Source organism: Puntigrus tetrazona, chromosome 10, assembly GCF_018831695.1.
Source record: "Puntigrus tetrazona isolate hp1 chromosome 10, ASM1883169v1, whole genome shotgun sequence".
Taxonomy (NCBI): Eukaryota; Metazoa; Chordata; class Actinopteri; order Cypriniformes; family Cyprinidae; genus Puntigrus; species Puntigrus tetrazona.
The window spans coordinates 4,172,450-4,190,735 of record NC_056708.1 but is presented as its reverse complement, the minus strand read 5'-3'; the positions used below and the strand labels follow the sequence as shown (position 1 = coordinate 4,190,735).

Genomic DNA, 18,286 nt, shown 5'->3' with positions numbered 1-18,286 from the left:
AAGCTTATTTATTCATGACGCATAAATCTCAGTTTAAAAAAAAAAAACTGACCTGACTTATGCCTGGTTTTGTGGTCCAATGTCACATTTAAGCTTTGCTCATTCACACCTCAGATTTGGAAAAAGTATGGGCATTGTAAAATGGGACCCAGGGAGTAAAGGGGTAAATTTTCTGTATTTTTTTTTGTTTGTGAAATATCAGATGGTTAGAGAAATGTTCATGGTTGCAGCGTCAAAGGCTGATGTGTTTGATAGGGGTGTGTATGTGTGGTTTTTGTTTTTTCCAGATGTGCGGAGGGATGACCCGTCACTCTTGCTGGTTTTGAAGTGGGGTGGAGAGCTGACTCCAGCTGGCAGGGTACAGGCGGAAGAACTTGGCCGAGCCTTCAGGTGTATGTACCCTGGAGGACAAGGTACTTTACTCTCACTGCGCTCATTATTGTCTTTGGCATGTCTTTCCTAGTAAAAAAGTATCACTTGAGGCTAACTGATATAAAAATTATATTTAAGTTTTATTTGGAATAATACTTGTGCGTAATGCACATTTCTTAATATTAATGTTTTTTTATATTATTATTATTAATAATGTATTTCAAATACATTTTAGTGTATTTATTTTTCACTAGGACGCTCCTTATTATTCTTCTCTTTTGTTGTTTTTCTTGGTCTCAGGTGATTACGCTGGCTTTCCCGGCTGTGGCCTTCTCCGTCTGCACAGCACATACCGACATGACCTGAAGATATATGCCTCTGATGAAGGACGCGTTCAGATGACTGCTGCAGCATTTGCTAAAGTAACATGACTCCCCCCTTATTTTCTCCTTTGGGTTGTAACTATAAAGTATCATGTCATCGTGTCATTAGAGTAATTTATTAAAATCGTGGTTTTAAGCTCTACAATACAGGTTGTTTTAAAACAGCTTCAGGGAGTAACAGATTCATTTATACCAACTTTATGAAATATGAAGACAAATTCAAATATAAAGCTACTCGAAAGGCACATGATAAAAGCTATAAATGGCAATTTTCTGTTGACGTCATGTTTATTCAGTGTTGATTCAGTTCAGTAACAGTGTCCATGCTGTAAAATTCGACAATTATTAAACCAATTTGATTCAGCTATAAATGCTGCTCTACAGAATACAATTGTGTCTTCTGCCTCAGTTTTTCACATGTTTAAAATGTGAATGATCTCAATTTGTTTTATGTAGTTAATGTTCTTTTATCAATGAAACAAATTGTTTGGCAGTGTTTGCAGAATTAAAGTTTTATTGTGTTAATGTTAAAAGCATAAACCGTTATATTTAAATTTCCATTTTTATTGCATGCATTAATGCTTATTTTGACAACCCTAGTCTCTAACAAATAATAATTATTATTATTATAGCGTTTAAATACTATTTGTATGTATGTGTGTATATGTATTTAGATAGAGAGATATATATAGATATTTAGTATATATATTTCATAACTATAAATATCAAAACTTAATTTTTGATTAGTAATATGCAATATGTAATATGTCTGCTGTTCATTCAGGGCTTGCTGGCATTAGAGGGCGAGCTGACGCCGATCCTGGTGCAGATGGTAAAGAGTGCAAATATGAATGGGCTGCTGGACAGTGACAGTGACTCCTTAAGCAGCTGCCAGCAGAAAGTCAAAGCACGACTTCATGACATTCTGCAGAAGGACAGAGACTTCACGCCAGAAGACTACGAAAAGGTCCGGGACAATGCGGAATTATTAAATCTGATTGCTAAATAGATTAAAGATGGCAGATACGTTTTTGGATTGGTCCGTATGTTGCTCAATTGGGCATTTGGGAACTATCATTTCTCATTAGACCACAAAGTTCATAAAAATTATTGCAACTGTAAATTTACCCGTCAAGTTAAGTCTCAGAAATGTCCCCTCGGTTTATCTAATTTTGGAAGTAATGCTTTATTTTTGGACTAGCTGGCGCCCACCTCCAGCACATCCCTGGTAAAGTCCATGCAGATGATTAAAAACCCTGTGAAGACGTGTGATAAGGTGTACTCGCTCATCCAGAACCTGACACTGCAAATCCGCCAGAGAATGGAAGACCCCAAATCGGCAGGTAGACCTGATGTTAATACCTGTACCTATTTTAATTGCGTATATAAAGAAATGTTGCATCTATTTTGTTGCAGTTTGACATAAAAATGTAATTCAGATATTAGTTTGAATTCAGAGCCTTATGCTAACGTCAGGTTGGCTGACATATTTAGAGGGCCAGTTTTGGTTGGTTGCTTCTGATTCAATGACACGTTCTTCAGATATCCAGCTGTACCACAGTGAGACTCTAGAACTGATGCTGCGTCGGTGGTCTAAACTCGAGAAGGATTTCAAGATGAAGAATGGCCGGTACAACATCAGCAAGATACCCGATATCTATGACTGCATCAAATATGACGTGCAGCACAACAGCTCGTTGAAGCTGGACAACACCATGGAAATTTACCGGCTTTCTAAAGCACTGGCCGACATCGTCATCCCACAGGTTATTTTAGTTTTTCCATTTGCTTTTGGTTGAATATCAGTTCAAATAATTATTAGAGCATGTAGAAATGTATACATATTTATAATATTGAGATATATTTTGGTAACTGTCCTTATCTGCTCTTGTTAGGAATATGGTATTTCCCAAGCAGAGAAACTGGACATAGCCAAAGGTTACTGTACGCCTCTAATTCGCAAGATTCGCTCTGATCTACAAAGGACACAAGACGATGACACCGTTAATAAACTGCACCCAGTGTAAGGCATCATCTGTTGGACTAAATATCAACAATAAAAAAAAAATCTAGCCAGTGCATGGTTCAAAAACTAAAGAAATTAGTGCTGTCGTGATTAATTGCATTTGTTTACATAATGTGTATATTTATTAGGTATTCATAAATACACACATACGTGTATATATTAAGAGATTTTTTTTTTTTTAATATTTGATTTATTTTGAATATTTATAAATGACATAAATTCTGTGAATGTACATGCATATATAGTATTATTATAAAAAAATATAGATATCGATAGATATAGATATAGTGTAATTATATATACATAATAAATGCACACAGTACACACACATATTATGTAAACAAAAATGTTTATTTTTGATGCAATTAATCATTTTAAGGTACCACAAAGAACATGACCCGAGGAATAACTTTTTTCTTGATCTTATAATATTTATGTTACGTAAAAACTTAAAAATTTGTTCACCTAGACATGAAAATGCATCATCGTTTACAGACCCTAATGTAACTTCAAACTTATCTGATATTTAAAATATATTTTCCATCCGTGTCCACGCGACTTTTCAAAAATAAAAACATTTGTACAAAGTACAAAGTTTGTACAAAGCAGACCATATGTACCTAGCAGTTTAATCCATGTCTCTTTTTTTAGAAATAGAATCAAAACCTAGCCTTTCATTCATATGGTCAAAGACATGGTGCAAAATGGTCAGATGTTACCATTATTTGTAATGTATTAGCATTGAAAAATGATTATAATTTGATTTGTAAATATTTTAGGTTTTGGGTGAAATCAAAAGGCTTTTTGGGTTGATTGTTCTGTCCGCAGATATTCCAGAGGAGTCATGTCTCCAGAACGGCATGTGCGGACCAGACTTTACTTCACCAGTGAGAGTCACGTTCACTCTCTGCTGTCTATCTTGCGTTATGGAGCCCTCTGTGATGTATGCCTTTTTATTTTTAAAGCTTTTTAAAGTACATATTCTGTCTGTCGTTTTTGCTGTTCTGGGCAAAACCGAATTATACTTTTGGCTGTATCCTCAGGAGGCCAGAGATGAGCAGTGGAAGAGAGCCATGGACTACCTCAAAATAGTCAGCGAGCTGAACTACATGACGCAGATAGTCATCATGCTTTATGAAGACCCAAACAAGGTACCAGCATGTCAGCACGCATGCAGTAATTTTAAACAGAGGTGGAAAATAAATATTTTCGGTACAGTACTTGAGTACATTTTTTATTTTTATTTTTATTTTATTTTTTTCTGCATTGAGTATGATTAAATTGTGGTACTTTTACTTTTATTTGAGTAGCATAAAACAAAAGTATTCAGCTTTGCTACATTTTATTTTTCACCAAAAGTTCAAAAGTGCAGAAAAAATGAAAAGACAAAGGAAAAGTACTGCTGGAGAATGCTGGGGTGGAGCCCTGTGCTTATCTTATTCACATCTTATTCCAGAATTTGAATAGAGTTTGTATTCCCCAATCCTAGATATGGATTAACTCTTTTTTTTTTTTATAACAATAGCCTACTGAAAATATGCCTGGAGTTTATAACAAACTACACTTTCAATATGATTTGAAACCATTCAAATCAAGAAGACTCATGGGCTGTTTTCTCTGCTGATAGTATGTTTGATCAATAGCATCAAACACAACAATTTCTAAGACTAATATCCTGTTTTGTTCCAAACTCAATATCAGGCATGTTTAAAACATTTAGCTTCTGTAGTTCTATGTTGCTTCTTATCTAAATGTTTTAGACTTTGTGTGCATTTACCATGGTCTGTCAATCAAAGGATCAGTCTAGCTTACCATCTTCAATAAACGATTTATTGCAAGCCACTTAACAACTGGTTTGCCTATGTGAGAAAAAGACAGTATTTTTATATGCATGTTTGAGGACAGACAGTGTGTAAAAGTGGACTTTTGAATTTTTATAGGATCCTTCATCAGAGGATCGTTTCCATGTAGAGCTTCATTTCAGTCCAGGAGCTAAAGGCTGTGAAGAAGATAAAAACCTGCCATCTGGATTTGGATATAGACCAGCATCCAGAGAGGTTTGCACTGACATTTGTGTGTGTTTTCTGTAATTTATTTAGCGTTTTTAATTTCCGCTTAATCGTTTGTGAGGAAGTGACAGATTCTCTCAATTAAGAATTGCTATTTGCTATTTTCTGAATGTGTTAAATTAAATTAGTTTTAATATATATATATATATATATATATATATATATATATATATATATATATATATATATATATATATATATATATATATATATATATTATTATTATTAATTTTTTTTTTTTTTTTATGTAAATCTGAAATTCTCATGCACTTAAATGTTGAATGTGTCTCAGAATGAAGGCTCTAAGAAGAAATCCCACAATGATAGTGATGAGGAGGCTGGTGGTGTTAAACGTGATGAGCCGGATAGAGCTCTCATGATGTTCCGTCCCATGGTGTCAGATCCCATCTACATCCACAGGAAGTCCCCTCTTCCCCGCTCCAAAAAGATCGGCTCTGTGGAAGTAAGTTATTATACATTATGTCGTCATAAAGGGTCTCAAAACTTTTAAATGAACTAAATTTACAGTCAATAAGCACCTTTCACACACACAGGAAATTATAGGTAAATTTATTTTTTTTAAAAGTACCAGTAAATTCATTCAAGCAGTTTACTGGTATAAGCAGTTATAACATCGCATCCCAATTTGCATATTATCCTTCCTAAATAGTAATTCAAAATAGATAGTATTTCCCAATAATAGCATTTTAAAAAGAGTATGGATGGTCTACTACTTGAGTTTAAAATTAGAAGTGCAGGTCGATGTTCATTTTATTGTCTAATATTTTCCACAAGACCATACTGTGGGTTTGCAGATGATCGACTGCACAGGATTGTGGCAACTTTGGAATATTCAGCGATTACTATGGTGAAGGACATCTAAGCAAGAGCTCTACAATATGGTAGACGGCTTACGTATAACAGCCTATAGTCTCTAATGAGGTATCTACGCATATATATCTATGGTAATGCGCCCCAAAGCTTGCCTACTATTCTGTAACATACTCAAAAGTATGTATTTTTTTCTTCATTTAAAAAAAAAAAAAAAGCATGTACTTTTAGGACATAAAATACTTAGGCAAATTGGGATGCAGCGGTCTACACTGGGCCAATCCAGAGGATTGAAACTCAAACAGCTCTGGACCAATCATAGTATTCATTAACAGCAACACACATTTTACTTCACACTGGGTAGTTCAGATTCAAGTCAGTTTGGGTCAAAAGCTGCATGAATTTGAGCATTTTGAAACTGAAAACCTCAACAAAAACACTGACCATGTATACAAACAACATCATGCATTTTAAAGGTCATTTCTGTGTGAATGGTGCTTTATCGGTAAAAAGATGTTGTTGCCTGTGCTGCCTGTGCATTTTTGAATTTACCAGTAAAGTCTGATATGACTGCGTTAGAGGGGCTAATAACTATTCTTCCCTTGCACACACACACACACACACACACACACACACACACACATATATAGATATATATACATTTTAGGGGTGCAAAGGATTTCTGTTAAAAAACTTACTGTTCCACACACAGATATGACACTAGGACCGTGGTGCAAATCTTTGACTTTGAAAATATGCAAATATTAAGCTCTTTTTGAAGTACTGTGCTTGAATGGACAAATTCACACAAAAATTGCCAAAATTCTCATCTCGGTGAGTACCCAAGCAGATAACCGACTGAAAGTACAGTATTAGTGCGCTAGATGTCTTAAAGTGACAAGTAATTGAAGTGATTTTCTTAATATTAATCAAACGGCAACAGCAAGGAAATCACTCACTGCTCTATTTAAATAGCTTTTGTAACTTTGATTAATCTTATTTTCTTTATTTATAATATAGTTTTTCTCCTAAAGAGCACATACCAGACTGTACTGAAATTAACCTTACCAAAACTGGGATACAAACCAAATCAAGTTGAACCGTTGCACCCCAAATAATTAAATGAGATTATATATATATATATATATATATATATATATATATATATATATATATATATATATATATATATATATATATATATATATATATATATATATATATATAAAAAAATCAATCATTCACTTTTATTTATATACTGGTTTATATACTGGAGTGGTTTTCAGATTATGATGCATGTCGCTCTGTCTCTAGTTAATACAAATTCAGATTTCAAGCATACGCTTTTGAATTGAAAGGTTTTTAAAATTACAAGACATAGATGCAGACTGTCTAATGTTTTGCTGAATGTGCTGTGCGTAGCTAGAATTTTTCCATTTGCTGTGGCATTCACATCATGCAGGGATATGGACAAGTGCTTGCGATTTTCATCAATTTCAACAATCTCTTAATGACAGGATGCTTTTACATACGTCCTTAACTTTTAACGTGCTGAAACCTCTTTTTCACTTTCACTTTCAGTTTAATATCAGATTGATGTTTTTAGACTTTGTCATCTTTGTTTTTTTTCATGTATGTAATTTTAAAGTATGTACATTTTCTCAGATTTGGGACCAAAATAGTATATTGTTGTTTTTCTGGGTCTACTGCTGTATATAACGTATTGTGTTATAGTGAGAATTTTGTCATCAAACATAGACATAACTGTAACTTTCATGTATTTTTCAAGCTTTGTATCATTCATAATTAGAATGTTGCTTTGGTTCAGCCCATTTATTAGATCGTTAGTTTAGCCCAAATGAAAATTCATCAACTGTATGTTTCTGCTACATTTTTCCTACTAATCTACCCATAATTTATTACACTAAATAACCAAATAACCACAGCCCCCATGCTTCTTTTATATGAGAAACTTTTATTTTAACCATGATATGTGGTTAATGAATACTCATTAAGATGTGTGCGTTAAAGCAGTGCAATGCACAAGTAGTTCCAGTCAGTTTAATTACTGATCTAAATTAACTCACAGAGGTCAGTGAAGTATATGCACGCATACAGAAGCATTCAGGAGCTACGTTAAAGTTCGAAGTTACGTTAAGAAGTTGCAATGCTACGTATTGGTCGATCAGAGCTAAGAAACTAAGCCAGTTTACCCAAAAAAAGAAAATTCTGTAGTCATTCTTTCATGTCGTTTCAAACCAGTACATTTCTTTTTTTTTTCCATTTATAAAACACAAAAGAAGAAAGATTTTCAAAAAAAATCCAAAAAAGTGTGGATAAAAGGAACGGTTCACCCAAAATCGAAAATTGTCATTTACTCGCGGTCATGTTATTCTCATACTACTCTACAGAATTATTGTACACAATCACTTGAAAATTATAACATCCTGCTATGTTAATATCGTGTGATATTGTTTCGAGCATCAAGTTATCATTCAAGTCGCTTAGCAGCCTTGTAGCGTGTATATGATACCATGGGTGCAAAAGCATGTCTTTCATATTGCAATTCAAAGTTTCACCACAAATGTGTATTCTTTTGAAAACTGCCACCGTCTCTTATTTGATTTCTTTTTTTTTAGTCCCCATTGCAGAAAGACTTTATCAAGACGCCTACTGGCAAAGTATGAGCACTCTTAGCTGTGTTTGTCTGCTGTTGAGCGAAAGGCCTTGGTAGTGAATGTTTGTGGAATCGTAGCCGGACTGTTGTTAACGTTGCATGACTGTGCTGTTTCTGCCCCCTGTCTCACTTCCAGGAAGAGAGCCCCCTGAGTGTGTCTAGCCCTGACTCTATAGGTACCTGGATTCATTACACCTGTGGTGTTGGTACTGGGCGTCGAAGACGCAGATCAGGGGACCAAATAACTTCCTCCCCAGTCTCCCCCAAATCACTGGCTTTCACATCCAGTATTTTTGGCTCATGGCAACAGGTTTTTACCAATTTAATTCATTCTTCACACCAACCACTAACGTATTGTTCATTCACACTCAAGATCTTGGCGGCGGTCAGCAAGGACAACTAATAAGCAGATGAATTAAAAGAGAGCACTATTTTTTTTTTTTTTAGAGAGCACTATTATATTATCATTAGTTATGTCTTTTGTTGAAATGTAATGCACTGGTTTGTGTTCTGGAATATCAGCATTTCAGTTAGTTTTACTAAGTTCGGTCTAATAAAAAGTGTCTTTAAAAATTATTTTATTTTCTTTGCGTGCCCATATAGACCATGGTTTTGTTCTAAACATACAGTAAAACTTATTTCCTGACTCTGAGTTGTACTACATTTTGCTGTTCATTATATGGACAATTAAAGAACAGTGTTTTAAAGTCAACATGGAATGAAGATTTGCAAAAAAAAGTGCATCTCTTGATGCGTATTCTTCACCTGTGTATTATTCATCTGCGCATTTATGCTATCAGAGGAGAATTATTATATATTTTTTATTTTCTTTTGCTTCTTTCGTTGTCTTGCCCCTCACTTTTTATTTTTTTTATTGAATGTCCTCAGAAATACATAATTTAAAGAAATGTCAAATGCCATTTCAGGTTGACTTTAAATTCTGCTTTAATTATGCATATTAATGTTATTGTCATCATTCTTGTCATCCTTATTTTTTTTATGAGACTGACTTTAATGCCATACCATGTAGAAAGTAAAAGTAGGTCTGTACGCATTTTTGTTATGTGAAAAGATACTTTAGACCTTTGCTGCTTTTTCAGACCATAAACTAAAAATGTCACAACTTTTTATTGTTCTCGCTTCACCAATCTACTGTCTTTATCCATGTTTTGCCTGGGTACTCTCAACTCTTTTCATTCATCTGCTGTGCCATTAGCTGTCCTTCGCATCCTGCTCCATTTCAACAATGATAAAACTTTAATTTGACCTCTGGGCTGCTGTGTGGGATATGTGTTACTGATATCATGTTTGTATAGGGTGAATTATGCTTGTCACTCATCTCTTCCAGGACAGACGTTTGTCTCCGCTTTGGCTCTATTTTAATATTCATTGGTCCCTGTCCTCAGCCAGATCTTCATTTCTTGTTTTTACAGTTCATAAGGAAGCTCTTAGTGAGAGTATAAACGCATCACTATCTTTTTACGTTTTAAAATAATTATAACCCACATGTTATAATTATGCTTGAGTCTTTGTTTTGCAATATATTATTGCTTGGTAAGGTTGTTCCATGTCAGTATTCCTGTCATTTGCACACAACATTATAACAAAGTGGGAACATCGGTGAGGCGCTTAACACGTGTGTAAGATGGTGGCACAGATCGACTAAATAATGTTGTCCATAAAACAATTTAGACATTTTAGGCACACTTAAAAATATCATTGTTATATAAGGAAAAAACACTGGAGTCTTAGGAGACTAACTGTTGATATAGTTCATCAGACATAGACATGCTTGATCTTTATTTCTAATGCTTTTTGGAAAGTGTGTTACCTTGTAAACAATATCTTTTATATAGATTAAAGTTGCTTTGATAAAGTTTGGCATCAGTAATACGTTTCCTTGAGTGCTTATCGAGGTTGCATCTATTTAATGAAAAAAAACAAACATATTTTAATGTAAATATAGTTCATTCCTGTGACACAGCATTAATTTTTCAGTACGTGATCCTTCAGAAATAATTCATGTTGACACAGTCGTGGTGCCTAATATTTTTGGGACCTTTTTTTCAGATTTCTTTAAAAAAAAAAATATTTGAAAGTCACAGTAAAGACTTGCATTGTTAGAAAAGATTTGTCTGTCTGAATAAATGCTGCTTTTTCGCCTTTTTATTCATCGAAGAATAAAAACGTGTCACACATTCTAAAACGTATATATTAGCAGCATAACAGTTTCAACAGATATTATCTTATTCTTTTTCTTCCGCTTATCCGGGGCCGGGTCGCGGGGGCAACAGTCTAAGCAGGGACGCCCAGACTTCCCTCTCCCCAGACACTTCCTCCAGCTCTTCCGGGGGGACACCGAGGCGCTCCCAGGCCAGCCGAGAGACGTGTCCTAGGTCTTCCCCGGGGCCTCTTCCCGGTGGGACATGCCCGGAACACCTCCCTTGGGAGGCGTCCGGGAGGCATCCGGAACAGATGCCCGAGCCACCTCAGCTGGCCTCTCTCGATGTGGAGGAGCAGCGGGTCTACTCCGAGCTCCTCCCGAGTGACTGAACTCCTCACCCTATCTCTAAGGGAGCGCCCAGCCACCCTACGAAGGAAACTCATTTCGACCGCTTGTATCCGGGATCTCATTCTTTCGGTCATGACCCAAAGCTCATGACCATAGGTGAGAGTAGGAACGAAGATCGACCGATAATCGAGAGCTTAGCGCCTGCGGCTCAGCTCTTTCTTCACCATGACAGACCAGTACAGCGACCGCATTACTGCAGAAGCTGCACCGATCCGCCTGTCAATCTCTCGCTCCATCCTTCCCTCACTCGTGAACGAGACCCCAAGATTCTTAAACTCCTCCACCTGGGGCAGGAGCTCCCCACCAACCTGAAGGGGGCAAGCCACCCTTGTCCGACTGAGGACCAAGGCCTCAGACTTGGAGGTGCTGATTTTCATCCCTGCCGCTTCACACTCAGCTGCAAACCGCCCCAGCACACACTGTAGGTCTTGGCCAGATGCAGCCAACAGAAAAACATCATCAGCAAAAAGCAGAGAAGCTATCCTGTGGTCACCAAACCAGACCCCCTCCGGCCCCTGACTGCGCCTAGAAATCCTGTCCATAAAAATAATGAACAGGACCGGTGACAAAGGGCAGCCCTGTCGGAGTCCAACATGCACTGGAAACAAGTCTGACTTAATGCCGGCAATGCGAACCAAGCTCCTGCTCTGATCATACAGGATCGGACAGCCCTTAGCAAAGGGCCCCTTACCCCATATTCCCAGAGCACCCCCACAGGACACCACGAGGAACCCGGTCAAATGCCTTCTCCAAATCCACAAAACACATGTAGACTGGTTGGGCAAACTCCCAGGAACCCTCCAGCATCCTGGAGAGGGTATAGAGCTGGTCCAGTGTTCCACGTCCAGGACGAAACCCCGCATTGTTCCTCTTGAAGCCGAGGTTCAACTATCGGGCGGATTCTCCTCTCCAGTACCCTGGCATAGACTTTCCCAGGAGGCTGAGAAGTGTGATCCCCTATAGTTGGAGCACACCCTCCGGTCCCCTTCTTAAAAAGAGGAACCACCGGGTCCACGCGATGCTCCAGAGGCGTGTCAGCCAAGACAGCCCCACAACATCCAGAGACCTGAGGTATTCCGGGCGGATCTCGTCCACCCCTGGTGCCTTGCCACCGAGGAGCTTCTCAACCACCTCAGTGACCTCAGCCAGGGTAATGGTCGAGTCCCCCCCCGGATCCCTGGCCTCTGCTCCCTCAGTGGAAGACGTGTTGACGGGATTGAGGAGGTCCTCAAAGTATTCCTTCCACCGCCCGACAATATCCCCAGTCGAGGTTAGCAGGTTCCCATCAGCACTGTATACGGTGTTGGCAGGGCACTGCTTCCCCTTTCTGAGGCGTCGGACGGTTTGCCAGTCATTTTCCATGGCCTCCCCGAACTCCTCCCAGACCCGAGTTTTTGCCTGCACAACCACCCGGGCAGCAGTCCGCTTGGCCCACCAGTACCTGTCAGCTGCCTCAGGGGTCCCTCGGGCCAACCATGCCCGATAGGACTCCTTCTTCAGCTTGACGGCATCCCTTACTTCCGGTGTCCACCATCGGGTTCGGGGGTTGCCGCCACGACACGCACCAGAGACTTTACAGCCACAGCTCCGGACGGTTGCGTTGACCAAAGAGGTAGAGAACATAGTCCACTCGGACTCAATGTCTCCAGCCTCCCTCGGGATCCGGTCAAAGTTCTGCCGGAGGCGGGAGTTGAAGATCTCCCTGACAGGGGCCTCTGCCAAACGTTCCCAACAGACCCTCACGGTGCGTTGACAGCTCCGCCCCTCTCTTCACCCCACCAGGTGTGATCAGTTGACAGCTCAAGACATGCGGCGGAGATCAGATGATACAACCACAAAGTCGATCATCGACCTCTGCCCTAGGGTGTCCTGATGCCAGGTGTACTGGTGGACACCCTTATGCTTGAACATGGTGTTCGTTATTGACAGACCGTGCCTAGCACAGAATTCCAACAACAGAACACCACTCAGGTTTAGATCGGGGGGGCCGATCCTCCCAATCACGCCCCTCCAGGTGTCACTAGCATCACCAACGTGAGCGTTGAAGTCCCCCAGCAGGACGATAGAGTCCCCGGTTGGAGCACTTTCCAGCACCCCTCCCAAGGACTCCAAGAAGGCCGGGTACTCTACACTGCCATTCGGCCCGTAGGCACAAATGACAGTGAGAGTCCTCCCCAACCCGAAGTCGCAGGGAGGCGACCCTCTTGTCCACCGGGTTAAACTCCAACACATGGCGGCTAAGCTGGGGAGCTATGAGCAAGCCCACACCAGCCTGCCGCCTCTCACTGCGGGCAACACCAGAGTAGTGAAGAGTCAAGCCCCTTTCGCGAAGATGGGTTCCAGAGTCCAAGCAGTGCGTGGAGGTGAGCCCGACTATCTCTAGCCGGTATCTCTCAACCTCACGCAACAACTCAGGCTCCTTCCCCCCCAGAGAGGTGACGTTCCATGTCCCTAAAACTAGATTCTGAGTCCAGGAGTTGGGTTGTCGAGGTCCCCGCCTTCGACTGCTACCCCTAAACCACAAGGCACTGGCCCCTTAGGGTCCCTCCTGCAGGTGGTGGGCCCACGGGGGGATGGGCCCACGGGGATGGGCCCACGGGGATGGCCCCACGCCGCTGTTTCGGGCTGAGCCTGGCCGGGTCCCGTGGGGCAAGACCCGGCCACCAGGCGCTCGCATGCCGGCCCCAGGCCTGGCTCCATGGCGGGGCCCCGGCTGCGCCATACCGGGCGACGTCGCGACTCCATTCAAGGTTTTTTCCATAAGGGTATCATGGGTATCACAGATATTATCAGCATATTAAAATTTCTGAAGGATCCAACTGAAATTGAACTGTTTTATTAGATTTTATGGTCTTTCATACTAGCATAGATTTAGGTCACACAACTGCAGTTGAAAACCACACATTTTCCTCAATTCCATAGTAAAATAATCAGTTTCTAGGTATTTCTATGGAAAACAGTTGTCAAAACACATTTATTATTTATACAGACTATTTATATAATAGTATTAGTATTATACATTCTATTTATATAGTATTTATACATAAATATTTGTAATATTTTATATAGTATTTTTTTTCCCTTGACCGCAACCGTCTGGTTTCAGGAGTGCCTTGTAGGGCTGCACATTAAATCACATGCGATATTTAATGCGCATCTTGTCTGTAAAACCAGTAATCGGCTGTAAATTTCTATCACATGCGTGCTTTCACATGGAGCAGCATTTACTACACGTGACACTGAAGACTGGAATAATGACGCAGAGGATTCAGATTTCATATATTGTCATATTTCACAATTATACTGTTGTTGTTTTTTTCTGTATTTTTGCAAATACTTCAATAAATGCAGCCTTGATGAGCATAATAGATTACATTTAAAAAACTTACTGATCCCAAACATTTGAACAGCAGCGTACAACGTAAAGACAGATTTTGTGTGCCCGTGTGTGTTTTTATTTCCACGGGCTCCATTGACAATCCTTTTAGTTGAGAACTAGGCTGAATCCGTGACTTTGAACTGTCAGGAAATCAAGATTGCTCTAGGCCTCAGGTAAAGCAAGAGGACTCTGTGCCAAGGATAACTTCTTTTTTTCCCCCTCCCAAAGTAGATTTCGTCATTTCGATAAGTTTCTTTTGGTTTTGCATGAATATCGAATATTTTTAACAGTGGAAAAATAACCGGGCTGTTCCCTGCTCTGTTGGGTTTTACGTGAATGCAAACGCATATGAAATATGATTTGTACTCTATAAACTGTTGCCATGTTTGTCCTCATACCCTTCCGCATTCCTGATCTCATTTCCTGTTTCTGATATGGAATGGAGTCTGTGGCAATGCTAAACGCATGGTCCATTTTTGTTTCTTCATGCTGGGTTTTTGTTCGTTTTTGGTGTATAGACCTGTGAACTCACATTTATGGTGCTGCTTATTAACATCTGGAACGTGCCTGGTAGATGGCTTGATGTTTTGTTAAGTAGTTACCGTCGTGTGCTTGTGTTCTTTTCAGGTTCTGTCAGAGAACAACAGCCACAGCAGACCCAGCAGACTGCACCCGGATCACAAGCTCACCCCTGGAATAGGTAAGACGTCACTTCACACTCACAATGTTGATCTACCAACTGCACAGACACATTTTATGATATCCTAAATGTTCATTACAGAGGAACTCTTGACTCACTGTCCTGGTCGTACATGTCCAAATAATGTTTTGCCGTTCCATTTCTAATCGCTGTTGTGTGTGATGTTGGTGTGGCTGCTCTCTCTTGATTCTTTTAAACCTAATGACCAATTAATTTGGGTCTTATTTTGAACTGAATGTGTAATTCTGTTAGTGACCTTTACTCTGAAACACACTGTTCTAAGATTTTTGCCACACAGCTGACTAATACAGTGCTGACTCTCATATATGCTTGTAATGTCCTTTGCGTGTTTGCAGGCCTGTATACACAAACACTCATGGTTTGCAGCATATAAATTTGCCTTGCTGTGTAATTATACATATTTGTAGAAGGACAGGTAACATGAAATACTATTGAATGTCCTGCGGTGTGACATGCTACACTCTACATCAGGGCTGGGCGATATGGACATCATTTTTTCCATATCGGTTGATATCGATAATTGGCATGGTTTTATTTCTTTTGAGTTTATAGGCAGATTTTTGCTCACTAGTGACAATTTATAGTTCTACCCTACTTTTTACTCTGGTGACAAGAGCGGATTCCCAATCTTCAATACTTATTTTGCGGAATCCATCTGCAGCTTTTGACACGGTCAACCGCCAGATCCTTCTTTAAGCCGTCTTGTAGAGGTGAGGTGTCCAAGTGCAACATCTAACTACTGGGGTGCCTCAGGGCTCAGTTCTCGGAACGCTTCTCTTCTCTGTCTACGTGGCGTCACTAGGTTCTGTCATTCAGAAACATGGATTTTCGTATATGATAGCTGCTCACATCTCAGCTTGTGGTTCCATCATACCCGTCGTTTCATCACAATTTCACCATCCAGTTAGGCACATCAACCAGCTCCTTCAATCGGATTTGTGATTTGATTTCTCAGACCGCACCGCTAAAACTTTCCAGTCCTGCAAATGTGCTTTATTCAACATCAGGAAGACCAGGCCCTTTCTTTCAGAAAATGCTTCATAACTCCTTGTTCAAGGTCTTGTTCTGTCCATATTGGACTATTACAGGTCTTCCGGACAGTTCTGTCACACCTTTTACAATAAATTCAGAACGTGGCAGCAAGATTAGTTTTTAATGAGCCAAAAAGAATGCATGCCACACCTCTCAATTTTATCAGTTTGCCCTGTCCACAAATAGCTGCTCACATCAAATTCAAGGCATTGATGTTTGCCTACAAACAAAACCACCACTGGCTCATCACCCCTTTACCTAAATTCATTACTTTAGATTTATGTGCCTCTAGAAGCTTGCATTGAACATTGTGAACGTCACTGTATTGTCAATTTCAAAGAGGCATAAAATCACTTTCACAGTAAAGTAAATATTCCCTGTTGGTGGAATAACCTGTCACGAATCACGAGTCCTTAGAACATCTTTCATCTTTATTTGATCATTTAACTATAGAACTAACACTATCTATTCTAATTCTATTCCGTTTCATTTTAGATTTGGACATTCACCGCTAAACTAACACTAGCTTTTCTAATCTTTTTGTGTTCTGAATTCTTTTTATACGTTATACACCAGCTCGCTCTTTTTGCTTCGTATTTATAATATTTTTAAAACAAAAAAAAAGAAAATAGCTTGTACTGCACTAAACCAACTGAGACTTGTCATAGCACTTGTATATCAGTGCTCTTTTGTTTATTTATTATTTATTTTTTTCGGATCGCTTCCATTGTCCACATTTGTAAGCCACTTTACAAAAAAGGCAACTGCAATTTTGCTAAATGTAAATGCGGTATGAACGCTCAAATGCTATATCTTAATCACAAAAAAAGAAACTTTCACTGTTTTGCTCCACCTTTGGTGCATAATATTTTTGTTTTGTTTTTATATTGTAAAAAATAACCATTAGTGATTTATCGCTCAGCCCTACTCGACGTGCATTTTCGTCTATTCTTTTATGGCTCATAATAGAAATGTATTGTATTTTTGTATTCACTGTAAAAAAACATTTTTGTCATACTGCAGGACAGTTTAAAAAGGGATGAACTAAATACGGTGACCATTTACTGGATCTAGAAAGCGCTTTTTGATTTATATATTCATATACACTTAAAATTAAAATTTGGATTATTTGGGAAAAGTTTGTCAGTGATCATCTTTTAAACAACTAAGAGCTTGAGTTGCTTTTGCTTTGTGATGTGTGGACATCAAAGATTTTTTCAATTTTACTATTTAAAACAATAGCGACACTAAAAAGTGGTGGAAATGTACTTAAACTTGTAACCTTTACAGCATTTATGTTGTTGTTGTTGTTGTTATCAGCTGTTAATGACCATACATTCTGGTAATTAACAGCAAAAGTAGTGTATTTAGTCAGTAATACTTGACATGCGACCCTATCGTCTAATGTTCAATGAGTACTTTCTAAAAGTGAGAAGCACTGAAGATTAGTTTGCCTTACTAGGTTTGCTATGACAAAAGACATTACTGTCATTATGGGATGCTTTCAGTGAGGCTGCACTACTCATTCTGTGGCAAGAATCTTGTAGAAATGCATGCTGCATGCATTGCGTGGTGTGTCTCTGGGAACACCCGATTGCTGTATGTATCTTCTCTAACTCCCATCAGGGTCTCATTGTGCTGGCTTGTTTAGCACCATGGTGCTGGGCGGCTCCTCCAGTGCACCTAACCTACAAGATTACGCTCACGCACACCGTAAAAAGCTGACCTCCTCTGGCTTCTTAGATGGTATGTGCAGACACGCACACACACCTTCTAATGGTGAATCCCCGTCCCCGTTTTTAAGGAAATCCCTGGAGTCTTATTTGTGTTTTCAGTGTGAAGCACCGGAGCTCGGGTTGTTCTTAACTGGTTGCATTGAAATAAATAATCTTTTTGTGGTTTTGCCCTGAGCAATGTATTTATGCTACATTAAAACAACATCAGGATCTTTTTTTGGGATTCTGCACCTCATATGCTTTTAAAAGAATATTATACTACGAAGTATATGTTTCATGAATATGAATAATAAGACAATAAGCTGTTTATAATCCTATTATTACATAATCTATTATCCCACAAAAAAACTATACTAGTTCTTTATTTCATTCTTTTCCCGTCCTTGTGTAACAAAAAATAACACTGTTTATTCCATTTTTTTAAATTATTATTATTATTATATCTTAGTACAAATACATGCACTTAATAAAATGCCCTGCGATTTGTA

The 18,286-nt window shown here is 39.0% G+C and overlaps 1 protein-coding gene across 16 annotated transcripts in view; it reads left to right on the top strand.

Annotated features, from left to right (window-relative positions):
* ppip5k2 (diphosphoinositol pentakisphosphate kinase 2) overlaps window positions 1-18,286 on the top strand; it is a 34,367-nt gene that overhangs the window by 10,653 nt on the left and 5,428 nt on the right. For 5 of the 16 annotated variants that reach the window (XM_043250378.1, XM_043250377.1, XM_043250374.1 and 2 more), the window contains exons 16-28: window positions 288-413; window positions 673-794; window positions 1,540-1,722; window positions 1,957-2,098; window positions 2,298-2,521; window positions 2,651-2,778; window positions 3,610-3,724; window positions 3,825-3,932; window positions 4,722-4,838; window positions 5,143-5,313; window positions 8,495-8,668; window positions 14,937-15,009; window positions 17,689-17,808. In XM_043250378.1, the coding sequence (XP_043106313.1) occupies window positions 288-413; window positions 673-794; window positions 1,540-1,722; window positions 1,957-2,098; window positions 2,298-2,521; window positions 2,651-2,778; window positions 3,610-3,724; window positions 3,825-3,932; window positions 4,722-4,838; window positions 5,143-5,313; window positions 8,495-8,668; window positions 14,937-15,009; window positions 17,689-17,808 (1,803 nt within the window). Of the gene's footprint in view, window positions 1-287; window positions 414-672; window positions 795-1,539; window positions 1,723-1,956; window positions 2,099-2,297; window positions 2,522-2,650; window positions 2,779-3,609; window positions 3,725-3,824; window positions 3,933-4,721; window positions 4,839-5,142; window positions 5,314-8,320; window positions 8,363-8,494; window positions 8,669-14,936; window positions 15,010-17,688; window positions 17,809-18,286 lie in introns of all 16 variants that reach the window. The other 11 variants (XM_043250382.1, XM_043250379.1, XM_043250384.1 and 8 more) reach the window with 6 other exon arrangements.